This window comes from Passer montanus, unplaced genomic scaffold (assembly GCF_014805655.1).
Source record: "Passer montanus isolate IOZ18808 unplaced genomic scaffold, ASM1480565v1 scaffold206, whole genome shotgun sequence".
In the NCBI taxonomy this organism is placed as follows: domain Eukaryota; kingdom Metazoa; phylum Chordata; class Aves; order Passeriformes; family Passeridae; genus Passer; species Passer montanus.
Window position 1 is genome coordinate 26,912 of NW_024366659.1, and position 27,120 is coordinate 54,031.

General features: G+C 40.3%; 1 protein-coding gene across 3 annotated transcripts; it reads right to left on the reverse strand.

Moving 5' to 3' along the window:
• Positions 1–661: 661 nt before the first annotated feature.
• On the reverse strand, positions 662–27,114 carry LARP1B (La ribonucleoprotein 1B). Of its 3 annotated transcripts, XM_039708589.1 has the most exons (18): positions 26,919–27,114; positions 19,375–19,436; positions 18,598–18,657; positions 16,697–16,865; positions 14,714–14,857; positions 12,849–13,017; positions 8,894–9,038; positions 8,519–8,693; positions 7,552–7,724; positions 7,009–7,380; positions 6,045–6,165; positions 5,314–5,519; positions 4,817–4,923; positions 4,192–4,349; positions 3,742–3,886; positions 3,148–3,257; positions 2,803–2,930; positions 662–2,596 (listed from the first exon to the last, which is right to left on the reverse strand). In XM_039708589.1, coding segments are annotated over exons 5-18 (2,208 nt in total). In that variant the 5' UTR covers positions 14,715–14,857; positions 16,697–16,865; positions 18,598–18,657; positions 19,375–19,436; positions 26,919–27,114; the 3' UTR covers positions 662–2,398. The 3 variants fall into 3 exon arrangements, with proteins under 3 accessions (XP_039564523.1, XP_039564525.1, XP_039564524.1); XM_039708591.1 differs by lacking the exons at positions 12,849–13,017; positions 14,714–14,857; positions 16,697–16,865; ... (1 more) ...; positions 19,375–19,436; positions 26,919–27,114 and adding an exon at positions 11,827–12,070; XM_039708590.1 differs by lacking the exons at positions 12,849–13,017; positions 14,714–14,857; positions 16,697–16,865; ... (1 more) ...; positions 19,375–19,436; positions 26,919–27,114 and adding an exon at positions 9,327–11,783.
• Positions 27,115–27,120: the final 6 nt, after the last annotated feature.

Sequence of the window (27,120 nt, forward strand, 5' to 3'; positions counted from 1 at the left end):
CCCACAGAAATCCAAATCCCTGTTAAAACACAGACAGGCTACTGCTGCTCAGTGTAGGAAAACATTATCTGCTCTCCAACAGGAACCAAGAGCCAGCCTGAGTCTTCCATTTTAGAAAGCTGTTTAGAATCTAGTATTTTGAGCATGATAAAAATCTGGTTTTAGGCAGGGTAACATTTTGAAGTGTTTGTACAGCTATTTGTTAACAGAAGAAATAAAGACAAACCTAAAAATTCTTCAGCAGGCACATGGGAGAATTTTTAGACAAGGTCCAAGACTTGCAAAGTGGGCAGTTACAGACCACTGTCTTAAGACACAGGCAAGGTTGGAATGAATGGACCTAAAAGGCATGGGAAAGGATGTTGGATACACAGCTATGCCCTTCACCAAGGCCCATCAGTTCCTGAGAGGTGAAGAACCAGACAGTGAAACCATCAGCAATGCAAGGATTGTTTTTTCCACTATCTGCAAGGGAAGAGGGGGAAGATTCAAGCCTGTGGGAAGTGAAAGGGGCATTCCTGAAAGGCAGCCAGAGCTGTGGCCGGACTGGGGTGGTGTTTTTGTCCAGCTCACTAAAGGGACACGGAGCAGCTGCAGAGGCCAGCAAATTGGGGTTTTTTCACACTTTTTTTGGGGAAAAAAACTTGATATACAACACTGGTAGGGTTTTTTGTTGTTTTTATAAAATTTTCCAATATATCACAAAATTACACACACTAAAAGCTTAATCTGCACATTTTCCAATGAAAAATTGAAATATCTTAAATTTATTACTCGTATATACAATTTCAATCCAAATTTACATTCGCATTTTCATGGGTAGCAAAAGGCATGGATCAAACACAGGATTGAGATGTGTCACTTCAGCATATTTATAGGATATTTACTTCAAATCTTGGTATGTGTTCATTTAAATTTATTTAGAACAGGCCACTGACAAAAGGCTGGATTTTGTGCTGAAATGGTATAAACTGTGGGGAAAGTCACTGCTACCATCCACTCCTTTCAATGCCAACATCCATCATTTGTTTCAGTGAGATTCACAGCACAATGACTGAAAAATTAACAGATTCACTGTAACCTCTGAGAGCTGTTAGTTTAAAGCTCCATCTATGGCCGTGCAGTCGGTTTAAGGCATCTGTGCTAGGCATCACTTCGTAACTTTTTTTATAAATTAACTGAAGTAATTCTGCAGTTAACTAACCAAAAGCTGGAATTCCTCTCACCTACCCCAGAAGAGAAGTTATTCACTTGGTTCTTCTTGAGTCTTTAAAAACAAAGTAGTGAAGTTAATAAGACATGACAGGTTATAAACATCCCCCTCTTTCAGCTACAAAAATGGATTTTTACTTGAGTAACTTACATTCAGTGAAATTGTCTTTAGACCTGTTTGAAATCATTTAGGCTTAGCGAGCACAATTTAAGCAGAACTTCATTCAGATATTGCAAAACAAAGCAAATTAAAATTAAAATTTACAAGGAATACTTTGTTTCCCTCCAAACTAGTTACTACTTGAAGTATGGAGATAAAAAATTCAAAATTATGCCTCTCCTGCTAGACTTCATAATCATAAGAGAATTCCAATGAAGACACCTCTCAAGCCCAGAGTATGAATAGTTGGCTATTTTAACAATCTGCACAAACTGTAGATACTGAATGTTAAGACACTACGAAATTAAAAGCTCAATTCTCCCCTGTAGTTTTCTGTTGCTTGAGTTAATTATTAAAGAACCAGCACTGAAGGAAATACCTGCAAAACTATCCCAGTTATGTCCACTCAAACTCCATACTTAATAAAATACTAACTATGGAGACCCTGAAAAAAAATAGAAACTCTATCTTTAAATAGAATCCAGAAATGCAGTTTCATATACAGCTGCATGTTCTCAAATGTGCTTTTGCAGAAAAACATATTTTTTTGATAGTTAGCCTTGAAAGCAAACCTGTCACATTCCTTTCCATTTAATATTCTACATATAATGTAATCTTTTTTGCTTTGGTAAAATACAAATAACAGGGAAATATGGGTAAGGAAACCACAGTAAGTAACATGGGTATACATCATACTTTTTTTAAGAAATCTGAGCTGAAATGTAAGGCATCCCTCGAAGTTATTTTTTGCATATGCAAGGAATGCAGTTCTTTGTAAACAAAAGCTTGAGGAAAGCAATACTGAAGCCAAAGAATCTTCCCTAGCATCCTTCCAATGATCCCATAACCAAGAGCAACTCTCCTAGGGCAAGTGTTTTGGAACTATATCCCGTGAAAAAGAGCATCCCATCCTTTGTCTTCCCATACATTTTTAATCACGTAGTAGAGACTGCCTCGCCTTGAAGATCTCCAGATCAGGGGAGCGATGCCAAAGTTGATTCTCGAGGGCACAAACTCATCCAAAGTCTATTTTTCTGGTACATCACTTTCTATAGATTTTGTGGCTTGCACAGTATTCCCAGAGGAAACACTTCCCAGTGCCCGGGACTGACAGGCAGCGGCGGGTTTGGTGGTGGGAAGGGTTTTAGAAGAGTTGGGCTGATGTCTGCGGTGCCCTGAATCCTCACCTGATCTCCTCCTGCCACACTCTTCACCAATAGGAGGCTGAAAAGAAACATGGGCAGCCTGTTAAGTGTTTTGCCATAAAGCCAGGTGTTTTTTGCCTCTCCACAGACTTGTAGGACTGAAAGGATTAGGCTTTTTGAATTTATCAGGCTGCCATTTCATGAAATCAAGCACTGCTCTCAGATTACCTAGCAGTGAAAATGTTAGTATACCAAATATTATTTAAAATAGGCATTGAAACTTACATCCACCCTAAAGTCCTCCAGTCTCTTAAATTTACTCAGGTATTCTTGCAGTTTGGGGTCAACAGCTGGAGTCTTGTGCTGAGAGTATTTTAGGTAAGCCCAAAATTTTTCCAGTCCATACAGCTGACCTAGTAACAAAAAAAGATAATTTTACCGCTTTACAAAGGTCAAATTTAATTATAAACTTAATTATTCACTGGTAACTATATTTTTAAGAGAACTGAAGATAAAAAGAATATGAATTAAAGCTGTTCTTGGTTAGTTAACAAGTCAGTGCCGAGGAACTGGGATTATCTTCAACTAATGTTACCACAGTGTTAGTAGTGACAGGCCTGTGATAATTACCAGCTTCATAGTCCCTCTTTGTTTCTTGTTGGAAATCCTCGAATATTTCTTTCCTGAATTTCTTTTCCAGGCCATAGCTGTAAAATCTGAACAAGCATTCCAAGCCGTACCTGGAACAGAACAGAGAGGTACAACAATCCACCTTGTCTCTTTGGCTCAGAGAAGTAGAGGTGGGACAACTGGGTGGAAGGAAAGGAATTATATCCAAGAACTAAAAGGCAGTGACAATTTCCTTTGTGGTTCTTTTTCTGGTATTTTTGTAAGGCAAGAACCAGTTTGAACAAGTCAAATGAGGTTTAAGAATGTCTGCACCTACAGAAGGAAGAATCTGAGGAGTGTTAGTATAGAACTGACTCGTCATGGTCAACAAGTTACAGGATTTTGTAGAATTCAGAACTGATTACAGGCCAGGAAATGCTGCACAGTCAGCTATTCATCTGCACAGCACAATTATATACTGATTTTTGCTATTAAAGTAACTTACATACACTGCTATTTTACAAAAAGTCAGAGGCAGTACTAAAAATGTTCACTGCAGATGTACATAAACTTCACAGTCATTGAAAGGAATGGTAAGGCCTCAGGAAAAAATACCTGTAGTGTTCTTTTGCATCCTCTAGAGCAAGCTGTTTGAATTCTTCATACATTTTCTTGTTGAAATGATCTCTCAGAAAAAAGGACCAGAAACGAAAAAGTGTGTTCATTTCTTGGGACTGGCCAATTCCCAACCGTTTCCTCTCTGGAAGAAAAAAGAAAGGCAAGAACAAAACCACTAGTTTAATTTTTCACCAGAATATTTTAAAGTTCCTTATCTTGAGTAAAAAAACACACCAGATTTTCTGGTGGCTTCAGATTTGAGGGTGATTTTTTTGTCAGGAAATGTAAAGTTAAATGGAAAGCAGGGTTCCTAAAACAGAGGCACCAAATAAATTTTCCTTGCCTTTCCCAAGAAAAATTAAAGATGAAGAACAATGGGAAGAAAACTGGTATCAGAAAACACCTGGAAGCTTCTAAAAATTTGAGGAAGTGCACAGAGCAGCTTACCTGTTAAACACCTCCGCCGGTATTTGTGGTACACCTGCTGAGTAAAGCCATTTTCCTTTAACAGTTCGTGAGATGGGTGCTGGAATTTGGGAAGAGAATTTGGAGTACATCCATAACCTGCCAGTGGAGCTCCTTCTGAAGGTGAGGCATTGGAACTGCTGGAGAAAAAAAACCAACATATTTGTGTCCTGTAAACAGAGCTTTCCTGCAGAATCAGTTCTCACCCACCCTGACCCACGCAAGAGCTGAAGTATGGTCACCTGGGGACTGCTGCAGAGCACCTGGGTTTGAGTGCACCTCCAGAAAATCAGATTCTTGTGCCAATATGTCAAAAATAAAACAGCTTTGGACAATAATTAAACATTACTGTCCAGCTTGATTTTAAATGACCACTGAAGCGAACATCAGTGCCTCAAGTAACATTACTGCTGCTGTATCAAACAACACTGTGAACACCAATCAGCCTAGCTTGTTCCCAGACAGCTCTGCATTCCATATTTTTGTCTTTCTTGATCATTCTTTTCTTGCTTCCATGGTATTTATAAATTGCCTTTTAAAGCCTGTTTCTTCATTAGTAGTGAGAACTACCTGCAAATAAATTTTGAATAACAGCAACAGCATTTACCTTACAGAGGAAGTTCTTGGCCTGTGGTCTCTGGAATCCATCACCCAACCAACATGGCATTCCAAAGGAGGATTTGTACTGTGGCGAGTTTTTCTTTTTCTTGGAGCCTGAGAAAGTAAATGAAGGATTTATTTCCCTAATTTGACTTCACTCATTCTCTCCCTTTTAAAACAGAGATCTAATAGTTTTCTATTCTGTTATCTAACAGGTTATAAAGTCACCAGATCACAGTTTCATAACCTGAAGATTAGTCTTATGTAACTAATCAAATGTCTTAAGCACTACACTTCTTTCAGTAAGGACTTTCAAGGAAGAAGACTCAAAAAGCATTTAATAGAAATAAAAAGTGAATATGGTAAATATTTTGGAGTTAAGCAATAGGAGTAGAAGCATTTAACTTTCTGCCTTTTAATTCTTGTTAAACTGTATGCACAAACATGAGTTTTATAGGCTTTTGCTGGTTTGGTTTTATTTTAAAATATGTTTTTTTCATTTACCTTTACATCAAAGGATCGTGCTTCTTTAACAACAGGGTAGAACCTGGGTGTTTTGTTGGGATCCTGGAGCCTTGGGGTGCGAGGTGTTCGTGGGATGAAGCCAGGGTGGAAACGGGGGGAATCTGGGACTGCTGTTGGCAGCGATCGAGCCACTCCTGCCGTGGGAAGTACTTCAGCACTCACGAAATTACAGGCCAGCTCCTCTGCTAAATATGGAGGCAGGAAGGAGAAAGTGAGGTGGTTTTACTGAGCTACTTTACAGATGCTATTAGCATGTAACCCAGTAAATGTTAATGGTACCACTGTGTCAGAAATACCACCAGAGATAAGACTTGGATGGTGTGACTGCTTAGTAATGGTATGATACAAGTAAGTAAATTCTTCTGATCTCATTTCCTTCCATCCCTGAATCCCATAAAAAATGCTGGTTTCTATAAAATGTTTCACAGCTTCAGTTTAACTTTACACATTGTAAATTCCAAGTCAAACAAAGAGCACCTGGTGCTGGTGGAGAGCGACAACAAAGCAGAACAAGCGCCAGCTTCTTGTCATTCAGCTGAAACCACACTACCCATGAACAGTTGGCAATTTGAAAAATTAGCAAAGAAAAAGCCTCCTCAGACTGCTGACTGAACCAAAATTAAAATACTGCACAGGCAGAAAGAGTCAAAACACCTACAGAATTGTTCTTTATTACAGAGATTCTGAAAAACAAATGCTTTCATACTTACTTTTCTGTAACCCTGGAGGTCTTGGAGGAACTTCTTGGGTTGGATCAGCAGTTTCTGGTGCAAGACTAACAAATTCATCCTTATGAATGAGGTTCAGCTTCTTAAAGTTCTCAATCTCTTGCTGAATTAGAGAAAGCAAATTGTAAATGCAAAGCAGGGCAATAGATACCATCCTGAGAGACAGATGCATTTCATGAAGAGGAAATAAGCTAGAACTGACACACAAGAACCCACACACCTGTCTCAGGTGGGACATGCACATGTTGGGTGTGAAAAATCTCATCAAATCATTGTCAAGTCCGTAACAACAACAAAAAAGAAAATATTCTCCCTTGCAGTTTGCTACTTCTCACTACCCTCTTCATGTTTGCTGGTTTTCTTGGTCCATTCTAATCAGTATTCTAAATTCTACCTTTATTTCTTGCTCTTATTCTCAACAACCATTTCCACCTTTCTCATCTTGCTTTTGTGCAGACATGTTCCATCTGTCCATGCAGCTACTTCCCCCTCTTTGTGCACAGATAAAGCCCCTTTCCCTCACCAGTCGGTGTTCAGGTAACTTCATTCTAGCTATTGTTTTAACAAACTACAAGGCCAACAGAACCTTAATATAAAATGACTTTAAAATTACTGTATTACTTCCCTCTCATCATCTCATCTCTGACATGTACCCCCTTCCCCTCTGGGTAAGGGTTTGCAGTTGTTATGAAACAAACTACTCACAGAATAAGCAAACATTGGAAAACTTGAACCGTCTCCAAAATGTTACAATAAAATATTCATTCGGTGTTTTTGGGCAAGTCTGTTTTTTGCAAGTCTGACAAAACTTGGGTTTGCTTTCAACTGTAAAGACTATTCAGCAGACCTGCAAATTACTGTCACTTTCCTGTAGCATTTTACAACTACATAGCAGAAGGCTGAAGTTAATTTGGAAACTGTCTAGTCAAAAATAAAAGAGAATTACCTTCATCATGGCATCATTTTCACTCTGATCCATCCACAAATCCTGTTCATAGTAGTACAAGCCATCATTAATGACTTTAGCAAGTTCTGATGTAATTTTTGCATGGCACACACGGTTGCCAGAACGGTCTCCACAAGGATGTTTTTTCACAAATGGTGGTGTCTGTGTTACAATTAAAATCTTGTTTACATCCTGATCATCAATTTCATAATCAGAATCGCTATCTGACCAATCAGTAAATTTATTTTTCCGACACTGATTTTGTTCCATCTCTTCGTCAAACAAAAATTCAAGTTCTTCCTGTTCTTGTTCCTCCTGAGGTGGGAATGGCTGGTGTTGATCTGGTGTTTGATCAGGTACAGGAACAGTCTCCTAAGTTGGAAAAGGTTTTATATCTGAATAGGATAATGATTTTCCAAAGTTTACTGCATTCTCAAACACCACATATGTTAAGATGTTTAAACCTTGGTTTACCTTAGTGTGACCTCAAAGGTGGTTTTGCATTTGTTTATTTAAACACAACATAGAGGTTTTTGATTTTACCTTTAGCTTGACAGTGGATGCACGATGCCTCTTCTTCACTTCTATCCAAGGTTCAGAGTCCAAATCAGGCAAACTTGTAGACAGTCCTTTAGACATTGTCTGAAAATTACTTGATTCAGTGTTTTCCTTTGGACTCAGCGGGCTCCCCACTCTTGGAGAACTTGGTGCAGACTCTAGCAGTAGAAAACAGTAGTTCAGTTCCTGTTGTGGATTGCTTTGGTTCTATTTTGTTTGTTTTTCAATTGTTTCACTGGTCTTTTAACCACAGCTACCATTTTTCTACCTCTCTGGATAAACATAACAATGATCAAAAAATTATTCATTTTTAAGAGACAGCTTTTCACAGTTCACTCAGCATTTCAGAACAAAATCAATTTTAAGAATTTATTTCCATGGAAAGTTTCTTCATAGTCTGTCAGACATTACGTGTTGTTGAGGAGAAAAAAAAAGAGCAGCATCATTAGGATCTTGTTTTCTCCGTGTCATTCTCTAGCTCTGTGGATGGGTGCCTAATTCCATCTTCATTCTTCCCATTTAATTTCAGCCAACATTTTAGGAAAAGATTCCCTTGCCAAGGGTTGTCAGCAAACAAATGCATCTCCTTATTAAAAATGTGAATGAGTTTCCCATCCAAAACAAGGATGCCCCAAATTAAGAGTGAACTTCCAGGTGCCACAAAAATAAAGCAGATTTTAGGACTAGTTTAAGACTTGTATTACCAATTCCACAGGACTGTAGCCCACCATTCTATATTCTGGAGAATGGTCACAGCCATAACACACAAGAGACATTTTTATCTACTTCACATCAGCCATGTGACTTGGCAAGTGCAAGGCTGGCAGGCAGAGCAGCTGAATAAACCATTACCAAAAGTACAACTTCTATTATGAAATCAGTACCATGAGGCAAATTTCCTAAGCTAGGCAGACAGCCCTAAACTTATGTTTCTGTAAAATAAATCCTTTACCAGTATGAGAGCCAAAAGTTTGGCCTGGTATGAATTCTGGACAATTGATGAGCTGAGAAAAGTCAGTTGGAGGCAGGTTGCATGGAGGAGGACCTGGTATTGGCCACTTTTCTGGATCAACCCTTTTTCTTAGTTTCTGATCCACAGTTTCAACTTCTGTACTGTCCTTTAGGGCCTGTGTGACAAGCATATTGTAACATTAAAAACTATCAAAAAAGGAAAAAAAAACCAAATACCAACTTGGCCACTTATAGCCTCTTTATAGAATCCTTATCATTACAAACAGAAATTTTTCTTAGTTTCATAGCTCTGAAGCTATGAAAGCACAGAATTAGCTAAGCAACTTTTCCAACACATTCTTCTGAATGATTTTACCTCCAAAATGAGCGCAGCATTCGTAGTCAGAGCTTGCATCCGACGGAAACTGGCGATCAGCGACACAGGCAAAAATCCTTGTTGGTCCATCTTCCTCCTCAGGAAGAAATCTCTCTCCAGATTTTCTGTGCTGAAATAATACTCACTGCAGAACGAAACATATAAACCTGAGCTTATTCTATGGTTAAAGAAAATCCTAAAGCAGCAACCTAGATTCCTTGTTAAAGGCTTCCATTAAAAAACAGAGTATTTTGACATCAACAAAGCCATTCTTCAGCAGACGACCCAGAGAGCAGCAAGCATGCTCGACAGGTTAAGACAGATTTATGACTCAGCACAGTACAGAGGGGTAAAAATCAAAGCCTTGTGACATTTGCACAACCAAAAACTACGCTCCAGTTTTCCTTCACCCACCCCCTCCCTCATTACTTACATGGACAGAAGGGAACAAGATTGTCTTGGCCTCCATAGAGATGAAGGACAAGCACTGCTCACAGTCAGAGCATAACTTATGTCCCACACAGCAGTACCAGTTCATCCTGAACTGCATCTTTTGTTGTCTCAGTTTCCAGTGCATTGGAAGGCTTAAGTATCCTATCTGAGTGCTGAGGCACAGACAGATACCCTGAACCAGCAAGCATGCTTGTGGGAAGATGAGAAAACAAAACCAGTCATGTTGTAATTTGAATGAAACTGTACAAAAAGGCACAACAGCTCATGGAGGGAAAAAGCCTTAAAGAATGGATGATGTTGAAGGACAAGGACATTTCAGGAATCTGGTAATACCACAGAGACAAGGGACAAACAGCAGAAGGACAAATTTTCAACAATGAAGCCGCTCTAGGAAATATTCCGGGTGTCAAGATGTTTTATGCTTAGTGAAGACAAAAAGTGAGGAATTCAAATCATGATCTCTCACACAGAGCAAGGGAATGAGAAAAGGTCCTATGGAAAAGAATAGCAAACCCCCTCAATTTACATAACAACTGAAATCTAGGCCTTTCATAGAGCTTACACATCATAGCACGATTTTGCACAGTACATCCAAGGAATACTAACACCTCATCACATTCAGAAAAACATAGGTAGGGAAAGACTTAATGGAAAGCAGTTCAAACTGTATGACAAAAATAGAGGTAGCATACAAAAGAAAATGAGAGGGTATTAAAATGCTGAAGAAAAAAGCTGCACATGCAAATGTAAATAAAGATCATTCAACTTTCAAAAAAGAATAAAACAACAAGTCTCTCCACTGAAGCTGGGATCAAGGCCAAAGTCTCCAAGAGCAGGGCACTCTGATGCCATCACTGACCCAAGCAGCACCTTGATACCATTTCTTTCTCTAATTTTTTGTAGCTGAAGAAATTTGAAGGAAAAGCTGGCTCTATGAAATGCACAGATCACACACAGAATATTCTGAGCTGGAAGGACCCGCAAGGATCCTTGAGTCCAACTCCCAAGTGAATGGCCCACACAGGCATGGACCCTGAGACCTTGTCAGTATCAGCACCATGCTCTGACCAACACTCACCTCCAAGACAGAATGAATTTAAAGTCTCAATGCTGGACAAGACAGGACAAATGGAAACACTGCTATTAAATCAAAGCAAACAGAGAAGAGAGCAAGGCTTTTGGAGAATTGAGCTCTTACTCAGAGCCAAGTATGATCAGTGAAGCAACTGGGCACAGAGAGATAGTTTCTTTCAAGAATGTCCTGTCTACTGGTCTGAGCTGCTACGTTCCTTTTCCCCTCCCAGTCTAGAAGATAAGCAAGCACAAATGCCATAAACCAACATTTCACTAGTGTTACCTTTACAATCATACAGTAAAGGTAAAATCCTGTAACGATTCACCTAGTTAAAAATTCCACAAGCAGAAATGGACAATGACTGAACTTGACTCAAACTGCCTCACTTGATGTCCATCACTCTAGAAAAAGGAATGTGAAAGACCATTAATGATAAATGAAGACAATGCATAAGTTTGCTCCAAGCAGAGGGATAAACCTAAACACACACACACCCTCCAGCTTTTCTCTTCCTCCTTTTCCTCAGAGTCCCTTTCCTTGTTCTTGAATTGATGTTTGAACTTTTATTTGTTTATTTTCTAAAGCAAGAGGACTTTTTAAATAGAGTTCTGCTGCACACTGCAGCAGAGGAGCTGCTAAACACTGAAACTTTTCAGGCTGACAGCTTCAGCCTGTGGTTAAAAACATAAGATATCTTTGTATGCAATCCAAATATTACTCTCTTGTACATCGAGCTGGTTCTTGGGACAAGCATAAATTGCTTGACAGCAATGTGCTTCTTCCTGTAATGACACATCAACTCAGTTGGACAGTGTCTAATATTTTTCTGTATTAAGCAGGTCCAAATTTACTGTTCAAATTTATTAGGACTAGGATTCAATGTCACTTCTTTAATATATCCTGATTTATCTTGGACACCAATAGGAACTCTGAGACATAACAATTTTGTGTACCTTTATTCTGTATCTACTTTCCTCTTTGGCATAGTCACTTTCATATTTTATAGCTAAATTATGAAAAGCAGACAAAGCCACCCCAATTTAGAGGCTAATAATAGGTAACTGAAGAATAAAGTCTGTTTCCCATCATTATTAATATGATAAAAGAAGGGAATAAATAAAAATCTGGGTTTTTTTTGTCTAGGGAGAATAAAACTAGTGAAGTTCTGTTCTAAATCTGCTCAGGAATCTCCCTCTCATGGAAAGCAAATTCCATAACCAAAAGCCTTAGGAGTTCACACCAGGCAAGCAACCAATGGCCGTGGTTATCCAGCCATGCCAAGTCTTCTACCAACACCTGCCAACCTCTCGGTGCCAAAAGGGAATACAAATATACCCAGAAGTCAGATGTGACCAGTGCTGTAACTGACATTTTTCTCAGCAGAGGGGACATCATCATGTCCTACCTTAGCAGGTCTGGATTCTACACTGCATGCCCAGAAATCTGGCCAACAGTGGAGTGGCTGTGATCCTCCCCCACTTGTCTGAGGACAGTGAAGGCCGAATATCCTGACATGGGGGTACATGTCCACTGTCAGGTCTCATAGGGGCCTGGCAGCAAGAGCAAAAAAAGACTGCAATAGAAGTTTTGAAGTTGATAGCCACATGTCAGATACTTTCTGCCCTTTAAAGAGGCTTTTCTCTTCCTTTTTGCGTCAACTGTAACAAAAGAAGCGAGAATAAAATAAGCAAGTTGCTGTACGGAACACGAGGGCAATCAAAAACCACCACAGAGGCATCGCAGAGAAATGCAAGTACAGAGGATGAAATATCTGCCAGTGGTGGAAACTGTCTCTTTAAAATGAACTAGTGCTTTCCAGGCCCTTTTAGACTTGTCTCCTGGTGATAATCAGTCTTCCAGATGGTTTCTCATTGCCTAATGGTATACACGAGAAAGTAAACATTTCAGATTATTGAAAAATCAAGTATCATTGCAAAACTACACTCTCTCTCTCTCTCAGTTACATGTTTCAGGTGAAACACACTGAAAACATCAAACTAACGAGACTTCTCAAAGTCAAATTGAGAGCAAATAGGGGAAAACATCACCCAAGAAGAGCTTTACAGGCAAACAGACCAACAGTACTCAAAAGCACAAGCTCAGAGACATCCATATCTCAATTACATGACAACATAAAGAGGGCTGTGTACCATAAATAAAGCAGTTATACGAGTTAGAGCCAGACTAGAGCACAAGATGTAGGAACAGCTCCCTTAAAACTCCTCCCCATTATTCAAGTTTTTCCACCCCACCAGTGAATAAATTCGAGCTGACACTAGTAATGGTCAAAGTTAACTCAAAAAGTTAAGCTGAAATGCTTTAATCTCCGACTTGACATGGATAATAAGGATTCAACACTGTTTGAAATGAGTTATTTTATCTTAAGTAGACCTCTGAAAATATTTATACATTAAGCAATCTACTTACATTTGGTGTTTGATATATTCCTTGAGAAGTGCTTCATCCACAGAATACATCTGCACTCCTGTTCCATCACCATAGTAATAAATCACACCAGGGTTAAGCTCAGGCTGAAACACTTGGTCAATTCCTTCACCATACAGCTCTTGATAACCAACTGAATAGTCAAAGTTCACTTCAACATAAAAGAGAACATAAAATAACAACATCAGAAAATGAAAACAGCAACATTATAACCACCATCTTGAAACTTTTTTGCCAAGTTTCTGTTGGATTAGCATACTGCTGGGGTTTCCTCGGCCTCGTCCTCTTCCTCTGCTTCTGCCCCTTCCTCTGCCTCTGGAGAAGCCGCGGACGCCGCCGCCCTCGCTCCTGACGCTGCACACCTCGTCATGCTCGTCTCTCCTGTCTCTGTCGCGGCGCCAATCTTCAAGAGAAAAAAAAACAACACCACAAAATACCACACCACCACCACTGCAGCCACGCTGAAACATCCTGGTGCCCCTGAGTCCATGCCATCTGGTGGTGTGGTCCTCCTCATGCCAGCAGAGCTCTCAGCCTGAGCCCGGGCAATCCACAGTCTCAGCTGAGGGGTCAGAGCTGAAGCTGCAGGAGAGGAGCAGGAAAGGAGGTAATGGATGGACTGGCAGCCAATCCCAAATGCTTCTGAAGCAGCTGGACACCCTGCTGCCAGCTCAGAGGTCACAGCTCCCATGATCAGCTCAGGGAGGGAAGGAATGATCACAACAGCTCAGTCGCCTCCTGTGGACAACTCCCACCACCACCGGAGTGAGATGGGAATCACAGAATTGCAGAATGGCTTGGGTTGGAAGGACTCTTAAAGACCATCTGGTTTCAACCACCCCTGCCATGGGCAGGGACACCTTCCGCTACCCCAGGTTGCTCAGAGCTTCACTCAGCCTACCCTTGAACACTTACAGGGATGGGGCATCCACAGCTTTTCTGGGTAACCCTACTGGATCAAACTGAGAGCTGCTAAATTTAACAAAGGACTGACTAAAGATATGTGCTAAAAATTGTATTAAAAATCTTGGTTTAGCAATGATTCTTAGTGAACTCTACACATGTATGCTCATACACTCAAGTCCTGTCAAATAAGGCTCTGAATTTACAGAGAATATAATCTGTATGTGTGTAGTTCTCAGTCATTTGACCATCCTAAGAAAAAACTGCTGAAGGAAGTGATAACTGGTAAAAATCCTCTCCCCACCCCAATCCATCCTTCAGGCATCCAGAAACTCTTACATCCATGTTCCTAAAATGACTTCAAAAACTCCATGTCAGTAGCATCCAGTACTTATTATAATGAGCAAACATTCAAACTGGGAATGTATACTGCAATTTTAAAACTTAAACCAACAAACTTTCACTCAGCCTAAGATTTCTGCCACTTAACCAGCTGTATTCCCAACACCTGAGGACCAGAAGCAGCACCAGCTGTGGTGTTAGTACAGCTTTTTGCATGGCTGTGCTGAGAAATAGGTCAGGGAGCTGAGGGAATCGGTCCAGCTCAAAGGAAAAAACAACATCAGCAGAACTGCCAAAGCAGAGTTCAAAGTGTAGCTCCACAAGCAGCTGCTCTGGTAGCAACAAGCTGTGGGAATAGCAGCGAAGCAGGACTGATCAGACATCTTCTGAGGCTTTTTCCAAACTTTCTGCATTGTAAAATTTTGGGATGAGATGGTGTGTAGGGGGCCATGAAGAGGAATATAATATAATAGTTATATTCCTGCTGGTCACTGGCAAATATAAACACCAGGTTTCACCTGCTAAGATTACCTACTAAGCTCACGTGATATTACACTTCATTTGCCACCAACAGCAAGACCCAGAGAGTGAGAACTACTTACTTCTTGCCTCATTCCTTCTGTTGTTATGAGGTATTAACTTGTTTGCTTCCAGCACAAATCTGGAGCTCGTTCGAGAGCCTGCTCTGTCTTGACTGTCTGACCTCACATCATCCAAGTGAAGCGGCACCCATTTCTGCTTGTTACCTTGAAAAGTTAATATATTACTCTTTATTATACTAATACTTGAGGTTTCATCTCCTGAAAAGAGTCCATAGAATTTTCCTTGTAAAACTAGCAACAGTTAATTTCAAATTTTAAAAAGCAGGAGAAGCTTAACATGGAAATTTTAAGATATTACAAATGACCAAATAATAAATGCAGTAAACAAGAATTTCTGAAACTGAAATGTAACCTCACCTAAGATTCAAATACAAGAAATAAAGGCAAGCATTTTATTTAATGGCTTTTCAGATGTTCCATGATCAAGAATTTACAGCTATGTCAGTGTTAAATACAAACAGTAAATTCCTTGCTATAAAATTTCACAAGTTGTATATGAAACTTTGAGATTAAAAAAAAACATATAAAATTAACCACCACAATAAAGATTTCAGTCAGAAATCATACACATTTTCCTGAGAATTTAGCTGTGGTACCATACTTTCACCTCAAGATACTCAAAGTTCATTCATATGCATCAAAAATTATTAGCAAAGCTTTGTTTTATTTGCAGGCTGGCCTAAAGTATCTACTAACAATTTATTTAACTAGAATATTGATTGGTATTGTGGGGTCCATTCTTTTGTGGCTAAGAAATACAAGCAAGTACATAAAATGTGTTGTCTGCACTGGGGGAGGGAAAGAAAAACATGTTTTACCTGTGGAATGCTTTGCTTTAGATTTCCACTTAGACTGAAAAAAATTAAGTGGTACAGGTTTTTTTTAATATATCTATGTATATAGGAAGATTAATAAATCTGAACAGCAAAGGTCTTTAGGATGTGGAAAAACAAGCAAGACAAAAAAGCAGCTGATCTTGAAACTCTCTCTGCTTTTTCTCCAGCCTATTCCAATCCCCTGACCAAATGAGGTTTGCTTCCCACTTTGAGTGTAACAGATTGGATCAAAAGGAAGCAAATAACCTGGTTTAGTATGCATCAAAAATTATTAGCAAAGCTTTATTTTGTTTTATTTGCAGGCTGGCCTAAAGTATCTACTAACAATTTATTTAACTAGAATATTGATTGGTATTGTGGGGTCCATTCTTTTGTGGCTAAGAAATACAAGCAAGTACATAAAATGTGTTGTCTGCACTGGGGGAGGGAAAGAAAAACATGTTTTACCTGTGGAATGCTTTGCTTTAGATTTCCACTTAGACTGAAAAAAATTAAGTGGTACAGGTTTTTTTTAATATATCTATGTATATAGGAAGATTAATAAATCTGAACAGCAAAGGTCTTTAGGATGTGGAAAAACAAGCAAGACAAAAAAGCAGCTGATCTTGAAACTCTCTCTGCTTTTTCTCCAGCCTATTCCAATCCCCTGACCAAATGAGGTTTGCTTCCCACTTTGAGTGTAACAGATTGGATCAAAAGGAAGCAAATAACCTGGTTTAGTTCTCAAATGATCACTTCAGTGTGCAAGCTAAAAGTAGAGCAAGAAAATTGAGATGCTGGTGTTTATGCAGTAACAAACACACACACATATACATATATAAACTAACACAGCGCTACCTTTCAAGGAAAACAAAGATATCAGAGACAGAAATGGCTTGTACAGCCATGATAAAATCTTCCAGAAATCCTCAGAGCTCCAAGGACCTTCAACAGAGCATGAGCTGCTTTTTCCCCAGAAATTTGACTGAACAGAAGGCTCCAAACCCTGAGGGAGGCAGCCTGGCTGAGGCTTCCATGCAGACACCAATATATTCTCTGTTCACCCAGCTAATGCATATCATGAGAAGTTTCATTGAGTCACTCAGCTGGAATCAATGCAGCTGTATCAACCGTGACTTACTGCATTATACACAGTGCCTAAACTCACCTTTTTTCCTTTGGTTATTAGTTTGAGCTTCATCTTCACTAGTGTTATCTGCTGGACCATCTGGCTTTGCCTCTGGATTGTCCTTGATTCCATTATTGCTTTTTTGATCAGATTTCTCCTCCTTTTCTCTTCTATTTGTTGGCTTTTTACTATGACTTCCAGTCTTACACTGTAAGAGACACAGGTAATTATTTCTGGCAGTACAGCTGCTGATAGCAGGAGGTGCACATTTCCTTCAGCTATTAAAATTCCTTTTTTATTACCTGTTCTCAGCCTCTTCAGCAGAGTGAACTTTAAGAATTGTCTTGTTTTGTAAAATCCCTTGATAAATAGTTTTATTTTCTGCTAACATGGCAAGAGCATAAAATGAATTTTTAGATTAAGAAAGTTTTCGGTTTTTACAGAAGCGTGCACAACAATCATGACTTCAGACATGCAAGTTTATTTTATAGGGAAGAAAGAAATAAATATTCTCATTAGGATCTACTGTTCAGAGTTATTATCTTTTAAAAGTTAGGCTCACAGAACACTGGGAGAGAGGGAGGGGCCTCTCCACCTGCAGTGCTGCCTCCAGCTCTGGGGTCCCCAACATGAAAATATGGACCTGCTGGAGAGCGTCCAGGGGAGGTCAAGGATGATGACAGAGCTGAAGCTCCTCTCCCATGAACACAAGCTGAGAGCTGGGATTATTCAGCCTGGAGAAAAGAAGGCTTCAGGGAGACATTTCCATGGCCTCTAATGCTTAAAGGGGGATTACAAAATGGGGACAGAGTTTTTAGCGGGGCCTGGAGCAATGGGACAAGGGTTATAGGAAGAAATTTGTCACGATGAGAGTGGTGAAACAGTGGCACAGGCTGCCCAGAGAGGTGGCTGGATGTCCCTGGGACATCCTGGGAAACATTTAAGGCCATGCTGGATGGAGCTCACTTGATCACTTGATGTCCCTTCCACTTGGGTTGGGGGGGCTGGACTAGAAGACCTTTAAAGGTCCCTTCCAACCCAAATCATTGTATGATCAGATATAATTTTTACCTGAAACATGAGAAGTTTTGCAGACATTTCTGCTAAAGAGAAAGAATTTTCCTATGTTGTGGAGATAGCTTTGAACTTGCTGGAATACATACAGTAGATACTGCAGTACTGTGCTATAATTAACTTGAACATAAAGCCTTCCCCTAGACAAATAAACTAAGCTTAAGTACAAACTGAATGTTATTTTATTTTACAGACACTCCATGAATTTGGACCCTTTCAGCTATAAAATGCATGTTTTTGAACCCAGATGCTGTGGTTTTCCTGACCATGAACACAGTAAAAGCACCACAGGGATGCTGCTGCAGAGCTGCAGCACTGTGAAATGGCACCTCACCATTTGCAATAATCTGTGCTCTCTTCTCGTTTTAAATAGCATCAGAGAGGTCTAAAATACATTATGCACTTATCACTTGAGATAAAGAGAAAGGAGGATAATTTGACAGAATATATGTTAGCTTAAAACCCAGAAGGGGAAAAATATATCAGAGGAATAAGATAACTAAGAATAAATTGTGTTCAGACAATGGGCACTAAGCACTCTGAGCCACAAGAGAGGGTGGCATGCTCACAACTCCAAAGGCCTTTTCATCTGTGCATAAACAGATGAAAAGAGCAGAAAAGGTAAATGAAACTTTTAAAACAATGGAGTTAAAAATAAGGCACTATTTAATACACGTGTCCACGGCACACCACTGACAAATTCCAGTACCAGTGCAGACAGTTAAGCACACACCAGTATCCTGAATTATCGACAAAACTTCTACTGAAACCCTACAACACCTAAAGCACATTCTTTATGTATGAAACAGATAAGCCAATATGGTTTTAAAAAAATAATAATCCTGAGGATTACAAAGGACACTTACTTCATTGTTTGCTATTTCACTCGGGGTCGGCCAGCTTGCGATATCGCCCAAATCATCAGCCTGCAAAGGTGACAAACAGTTTATATTCCTTTCTTGACACAGCCCTTTTTGACAGAGGAAAGATGTCAGTCATGGCTCAGAGAGCCAGACTACCCCCCTGGAGTAGAGCTGTCAAAAGCAGCAATTTTTAAAAAAACCAAGAAATACAACAGAAAACAAACAACTTTTGAAAGAGTTTTGAGCTCATATCAGACAATTGTCAGATTAAATGTTGTCCTACACATATGTGATTGAAAGGTGTCTACTGCTCAAGGCTTTCAGTTTTTGGAAAACCTTGACAGCTATTAACCAGCCTAAAAGGGGTGGCTGTACAAAATTTTAGGAACTTAATGTTTTAATAAAAGGATTTGGTGTCTCCTGTTGTTGTAATGGTAACTTTATGCACATAAAGGACACTCATAACATAAGATGCAAAGGGATTCTCAAAACCAATCTAGCATCACTTGTGCTCCAGTGATGCTGTTTCTTTGCAGCTCCGTCACATTTTTATGAAATCCCACTGATTTTTTAAACAATAATGCCTTTCTTAATCCCTTGTACATACACCAATTCAGCAACTCCCCTAATTTTAATTTCCCTTTTTTTTAAATTTGTCTCTGTGTTCAAAATTGTCTATTACCAAGGCATAACATAACACTTCTGGTTGGAGCTCCAAAATACTTCTATCTTTTTATTAGAGCATTATCAGCTATTTATCATACAGGCAAAAATACAGACCTTGCTGCTTTTTCTTGTCCTGGGTTTTCCCGCTTTTATCACTCTAGTTGAATTTTGTAGTTCTGAAAAGGAAAAAAAACATTTTCAGGTGAAGAATTAGGCTGCACTTCAAATGAGTCAGGCAGGTGTGTGCTAACAACTCTGCCATGCTCAATCATACTACATCAGTGTTTCTGAAGGTTTGATATAAATGAATTTTTTTTTAGTGAATAAAGTCACTAACAGTACATGACACTGAAAACTCACATTCATAAGGGCAAATCCTCTTGCAAACCAGGTGTACAAGATGCTGTCTTACTCAGTATTTAAGCACCTTTTTCAACCAAGAAGGTCAAGGCTATGTCAAAGTGCTGGTATTTTAACCTAACAAGTGGCAAAGAAAACCCTTGATACATATTTAATAAGTCCTCCTATTAAATGCTATACTTATAAGGCAGAATTTATGAAATATATAATTATGCAAGCAAGGGGGGAAAAAACATAAAAACAATTATATATTCCTAAATTCCTGGTAATTTTCTTTTATAAGCATTCCTCAGATGCCAAATAGAGTTTAGCCACATAGCTCAAAATCAAGCCAAAGTAAAAAACAAACAAACAAAGGAAAACATGCAAAGAGAAAAATACTACTTTGTTAAAGCCTAAACATTATAATAATGATCCCATCTGATTTCCTGAGCAAGAGGAAGCCATCTCTTAATTTCTTCTGTTAAGCCCTGGCTCTCCCAGAGCATGTCTGTCTTCCCATACAGATGGGAGCCACAAGCATTCCTTGAAACCTCCCGTTGGGTGTTTTATTGCAAGGCAAGCTTGAAACACTGAACGTGTCTGAAATCACAAGTGGATTATTTTATACAAGGATAACATCACCTCCTCAGGCCTTATCTCTTTCACATCCAGTGACTAATCTCCCTTATCAGGGCTCCACACTGGGAACCCCACCCTTGTGCCCCAGTGACTCTGGAAAGCCTCTCTGTCTGCTTCCTGGAATACACAGCGAACGTTACAAGCACAAACTAATGCTTACTCCACATTCCAGCCTAAAGTTTAATGTCATTTATAGCCATACAAATGAGGAATTTCATGTATATGCTTTACACAACTCGGACATCTCACCAGACACGAATCAGGTGAATCCTGACCACCATTTGCCAGCAGGCTTTTGCCTCTCCTACAGATCTGCTTTTTAAAACAAAGACAAAACTCACATCTCAATTAACTTCAGACTGAGAGCTTTAAGAAACACACAGTGACCATGTAACCCTAATTTTCACTTGCCACTCAGCAGTAAACTAATTGACCTTTTACAAAACAAGACAAACAACTACAGGGGTGGAGCAGCAAACAAATTTGTAATTCTCTCCAAGAGAGCTGCCAATTAGCCATGCAGGTAAACTGAGTGGCCACAGCGCGGCTGCAAACACACATCTCTGTCCAATTACCTGACTGAAGCCCTTTTTCCATCAGACAGCACTTTTACTTAAATTGCTGCTGAAGGACTGTTCTGCCAGAACTGCTGCTCTGTGTGTCAGCAGGGCGTAGCAAGGCACCCAGAAGTGCAAGGCTCATTGTTGGTGCACTGTCTTAGTCATGGGATATAATTTATTCCAGGCAGCAGGAAAGGCTATCTGAATGGAGCAGAATGAGACCCAACTTGTCTGAAGGAATCTCTCTTATCTGAATGGAGTAATCCAAGACTTGGAAGATGCATTTGCAAGCTAAACAAAAAGAAAATATTGGGCAACGCACCGCCTGGTGGATGATGCCCTTTTGGAACTCAAAGGGCTTGAGAACTCATCTCACTCTGTGCTTCCCCACCTCCACAAAGCTCCTTGTCCTTCCAAAAGAGCCATGCTCAAAACCAAATTTACAGCCAAATTTACCAGCAGGTCCTTCCTGGCCAGCTTTCTGGGGCTTATCACGTGGGAGCTGGACTTCAGTGTGAGGCATGAAAGGGAAGATAAAGGGGAAGGAAAAACAAGAAGGAGGGTGGGAGAGTAAAAGAACATAACATGAGATCACTGAAAGGTTTTACCCAGGTCACACCTGTTCTGTTGTCATGAACAGGCCTAGAGCCACTATTCAGGCAAAACGTGTTCAGATAAAAGCCCCCTGCTTAACATCACTCTGGGGTTTGGTTTTAACATCCCATAACAGCATTGGGTACCCAGAAATGGCATCTTTAGTCCAAATAAACTATTTCACTTGTCAATTCCAACACAACTGAATCAAAATTGTTTATTCTGTGATATGCTGCAAGGAACCTGTTAAAAAGTGGGGTGCTGTGTCAATGAAAGAATTCACTGATCTTCAATGATTTTACTCCCTGGTTTCAGAGTTTTGAGGGTATGAGAGAAATAAATTATTAATTTAAACTGCCTCAAGGACAAGGCAGTTTAATTGCCAATGATGATCCTGCAATCACTGAATTCCATCCAGTTGAGATGGCATTCAGATGAAAACAGAAGTCAGCCTCCAAAGCCATTTTTATTACGGTTCTTCCAAGTTTTCTAACAGACCACATCCTAACAGGAGGTAGTTCCTGCAGAAAGATGAGGCTGTACAAGCATGCCATGTCAAGATAAATGGAACAATAGGTCTGAAAAATGAAAGATGAATTTTTGAACCACCAAAATTGCAGCAATCCTCTGGGACAACAGGAAGAGACAAGGAAAAGCAGATTGGATGGCTGAGGAGCAAAGTCTATACATAAGATCTCTCACCAAAATACCCCTGATCACAATCACAATAGGGTCACAAGACAACAGGATCACAAGGACTTCAGAAAGGATGGTTTGAAGCTCTGCAAATAAATAGTCAGCAAGTATTTTTTTTTTCTGATGGAAAGAGATGATGATATTGCCAATTTCTTCTAAAAGCAAAGTCTATTAATAGAGGTGGAATGCATTCTAATTTTTGATACAAACACTGTTTATGCTATGAGGCTTTCTAGACAATATTCAGGTTTTGTTTTTACTTGGACTGCACGTGTGCTCCCTTTTGTGAAGGAACAGCACCACATAAATACCAGAAGTGCTTCAGGGAGCAGATAAAACCACCCAGCTCTTCAAAACTTAATTGGAGGCCTGTGTGTTGAACTTGTACAATATTTTTCTTTCGATGCTCAGTTTGAAACTAGACAGTATATTCAATATTTAAACAAGGTAAGCTATGCTTATATCTATTGCTTTAACAGATGAATTATTGCAAATGTAACAAAAAATATCCCTTGGAGAATATAATTAATTAAAATCCAAAGCATGGATTAGAGCAGAGATTCTGCAAAACAATAAAAAAATCCCTATTACTATGCTAACATTCTGCCCTACAGGAGTTCTAGAATTTTATAAAAACTACATTAGATTGTCAAGCTCCACAATATTTGAACAATTAACCAAGGGAGCAAGTCATGACACCTGCACATGTCCACCTATTTATGTTCAAAACCCACCAATTTTTCAATACAGGAAGCAATAGGGGAAGAAAAAAATCCACAATACATGATTGATTCACCATGATGCTATTTACTCTCCTTAGATTTAATTTCTCAGTTCCTCTTTTTATTAGCTTCTTCACAGAAAACTGCAACCTGTGACTCAATTTCTACCAAAGTTTTCATGGTTAAATGTAGCACATGCCATAGCACAGGGAGGTGGGTTTCAGTTTCATAACAGGTCTCCAGTTTAGAAACAAAAACCCCAGACAAAAAAACAGCCACACAAAATTACACATGCTGTTATGTACAACTAAAATACAGGCAAGCAGCTTTGTATGGATAACGTTTTTAATCCCTTTAGGGTTGGAAAAATTATCAATGCTGAAACTTCTGATAATGCTTTGAATAATTTTTAGATGCTGCTATTAAAACACTCCATTAATTCATAAGAACTAATAAGAACACCTGACTTAAATACACCCAAAAGATTTGATCATCAGATAATTTATGAATTTACTCATCTAAGGTTTGCTAATCCTAGCAACACAAGGTATCTTCACTAAACTTTACAAACTGTTTTGCTATCAGGCTAAAGCAAAGTGATTTATACAATACACTACAGTGAAATGCTTCTGCTACCAAAATATCAAACAGATAAAATGTATTCTTTGATGCCCAGAAATAAACACAATAAGCACAAAATAAAAGAATTGTGTGCACTTCTTTTAATTAACTACATCATTCAAGCACACACTAATAGGCAAACCCACTTCAACCACTTCAGCAGCACAAGTATTTTGCTCCACTGAATATTTTCATGAATTTCATGAACAACTTTTGAATAATCATCTAATAAGTCATTAGAGACTCATATCAGCTACACAAATCACATGAAGAATTGAGAACTTGTCATTCAGATTCCTTTTCTGCAGCCTCACAAAAAGGGCAGTGCTGAAGGTTTCATCAGATGAAGAGGTGGGAGAACTTTTGAAATACATTTATTTCAGCCACTCGATCCTGGGTGATTTTTTTTTATGTGGAGGATGGCAAACTCACAATTTCAACCTAAAGAAGTGAGGATATATTGGCTTGGCACTACAAGGGGAGGGAGACACATCTCAGAAGTACCTTTCATCACCTGGTAGCTTCTGATAAAGCTCACTCCATCCAACCACGAGCACCAGGATTAGAATCATGGAATCACCAAGGTTGGAAAAGACCTCCAAGATCATCGAGTCCAACCTTTAACCAAACACCACCTTGTCAGCTAAACCCTGGCACTGAGTGATTTCTTGAAACCCTCCAGGGACTGACACTTCACACCTCCCTGGGCAGTGTCTTTCAAAGCTTAAACACTTTCTCAGGGAAACAATTCTTCTGAACTAGAGAGAAGCTTATTAATTTCATGAGCCATTTTATACCTGATACGAGTCCTTCTCCACAAGCTAAAAGCAGATGAGGATGTAAAAGTAGCTTCTGAAATTATTCTGAAGTTTAATGAAACTCTTGGTTAGAAACACTGAACTGTGGTAACAAACACACCATGCATAATTCAGGTATGTTTGCATTGGATGCTTGGTTTACTGCAATGACTAAAACCCACTAAGATATCTGAGACAAAAAAATATAATCAGTTCTACTTTAAACATATGGACCAAATTCTTCAGCCAAAATTTTACATTTTCCTGGCAGTATCAGGTGACATTAACAGTTTCTTTCATAACAAGGGCCAGGTTTGCCTCTATCACAAACCAATCCCATGATAAATTGAAAGTCCCAAGATGACAGGCTGGAGCCAATTTTCTCAGGTCTGTAACTATCACTGAACATACCATAGGTGCACGTCTCAGGAAACTTTTAACAAATTACGCCAGGATCAACAAGTCTAGCAGGATCCAGTCACTGCTTTGATGTGAGGTCCTTTTACATTTTATTATCCTCTTTACGGATAGTTCTGCATTCCATCCCAGTAGTATTTCTACTCATCCACTTATTATTTCACATGACTAATTTCCATACTACAACTTCATAAGGGCCTAGTGTGACAGATTTTGCTTTGCCAACGTGCAATTAGTTTCTTCCAAATGTATCCCTTGTTGCGGGTGGAGGCACATGGCAATTTCTTCCTTCAAACAGCCAGGAAGGATCAGCTGCTTTGCCTTTTACCAGGATAAGAACAGTGGCTTCCTCACGGTGCTTCTGGAGGTGGCCAAACCAAAACACACACCCCTGGTGTGTGTTCTTCACCAGTGCCACTGCCAGCAATGCTGACTCCCTTATTTGCTCAGTTACACACCTGGCCACTGAAAATTGTGTTCTAGTACAACTACTCAGCTTAATTATTAATTCTATAAATGGTAGGCACAACTTCTTGCAGGAGAAAAACAATATAAGGCTCTCCAAAATAATGAAATGAAGCAGACAATGCACACAGTGTATGAGCGCACTGCTTGCTGCCTCCTCCTTCCTTCAACAGCTATTTGTGTGCTTTATCTTTGCTGGGAAAGCAAACTTTACAGAGGTGAAGCACTCAAGGTGCTAACACAACAAAAGCAGCTTTCCCACTGCTTCTGATGCAGCACTGTTGCTATTGCTGCCACAGCAAGGCAAATGAGTGACAAGTCCCCTTTCACGCATGAGGCAGACCACAAGATTCTGCCCAGCCAGCTGGATTTTGGAAGCTGGGCACAAAACAGGCACTTAGGAGAGCGTCAGTACACGTAAACAAAACAGTACAGATAATAAAGATGGGTATGTATATGTTACCAAAAGTTCTGCTCTTCAGCCAAGTAGAGATTTTGTGGTCTGGAACGCGGTCTCTGTTTGTATGACCTGTATACTTGAAACTGTAAATTATATATTTCTCTTTGTCAAGGAAGTACATGTTTAATTCAAGGATAAAAGTGACCGTGAGATCACAAAAAAGGTTCGTCAGGTGCCCTCGGGAGCAAGTGCTGAGATTGAAATTCTCGGGAAGCACTGGTTGAAGTATTTATTTTGAGGTCAGCAGTTTACTTGCAGCCAAGAACAATACTCCAAGAAGCTACAAACTTCTAGGAACTCTTTGCTAGCCTAAGCATAAAGCCTAGCAATTTCAAGTTAGGTCCTTGACGACCAGCTTTGTAAAGCCATATGCCCGTTCAGTCAACGTGCTGCCCATAAAGCAGCTTTATCTTCCATGTAGTGATTTAAGGCCAGGAAATTATCCCGCGGCTACTGTCCCTATGTAAACACACCAAATCCCAACAGCGAGCGAACCGTCTGCTCTGGCCAGCGCCAGAGCCTCCGCAAGCCCATTCTGGAAACCAAACCAAACTAGCGGATCGTTCCCAGGGCCTCGCTACACAACTCACCAAAAAAGAGCCGCGGCAAGGCGGCATTTCTAAAGGCAGCTGAACGAGACGAGCGGGCGAGCAGCCCTCTCTGCGAGCGCCAGGGGCCGGCCGGAGGTCACCGCCGGGCCGGGGTGGCCGCTCGCAAGCCGCGGAACCTGCAGCCAGCCCGGCGCTGCCGTCCCCGGCCGCGTCCCCCGCCCCGAGCGCTGCCTCCCGTGCCCATGTATGTCAAACCCAGCGCGCCCGGCCCGGCTCCAGCCGCGCCGCGCCGCGCACGGGCCCGGCTCCGCGGCCGCCGACAAACACGCGCTTTTCCTTCCTAAAAACACAAAAAAAAAAAAAAAAAAACCAAAAAAAAAAACAAAAACAAAAACCCCCCCCGCCCCCCTCCCCCCCAGTCCGCCATCGGGAATTTCCAGTATGTCCTTTGTAGAGCCCTGTGGAAAAGCCTGGATGCAACATAAACTACACAAACTGTACACTTGCATATTCAAATATAGTGCAATGTTTGTTCATCTCTCAAAACGTGTGTACAGTACTGATCACTGTATTATCTGTGTGCGTTCTGCTAATTAGCAATGCAAATATAGAAAGATTTCTTCTCCTTTCCTCTTTTTCATAAGCAGGGGGGAAAAAACCCCATATTTTTGTTCTCTGGTACCTTTTCCTTCATAAAAAAAAAAAAAAAAAAAAAAAAAAACAAAAAAAAAAAACCAAAACCAAAACCACCCCGCTGCCACCAAGGCGCCTCGCACACGCTGCCGGCCCCGCACCTGGTTCCTGCGGTCCGAGCCGCCCGTCCGGCCCCGCGGGCGGGGAAGGGCTGTCCCGCCGGGCTCTGCGCCGCGTCCACGCGTTCTCCTTGGGCGCCGGGGCTTCCCTGCTCCGGCCGCCCTCCTCCGCCACCTCCTCCCCGCGGGGCGAGCCGGGCTCGGGCTGCCGGGGCTCCTGGGCCGCCCCCCAGCCCCGCCGCTC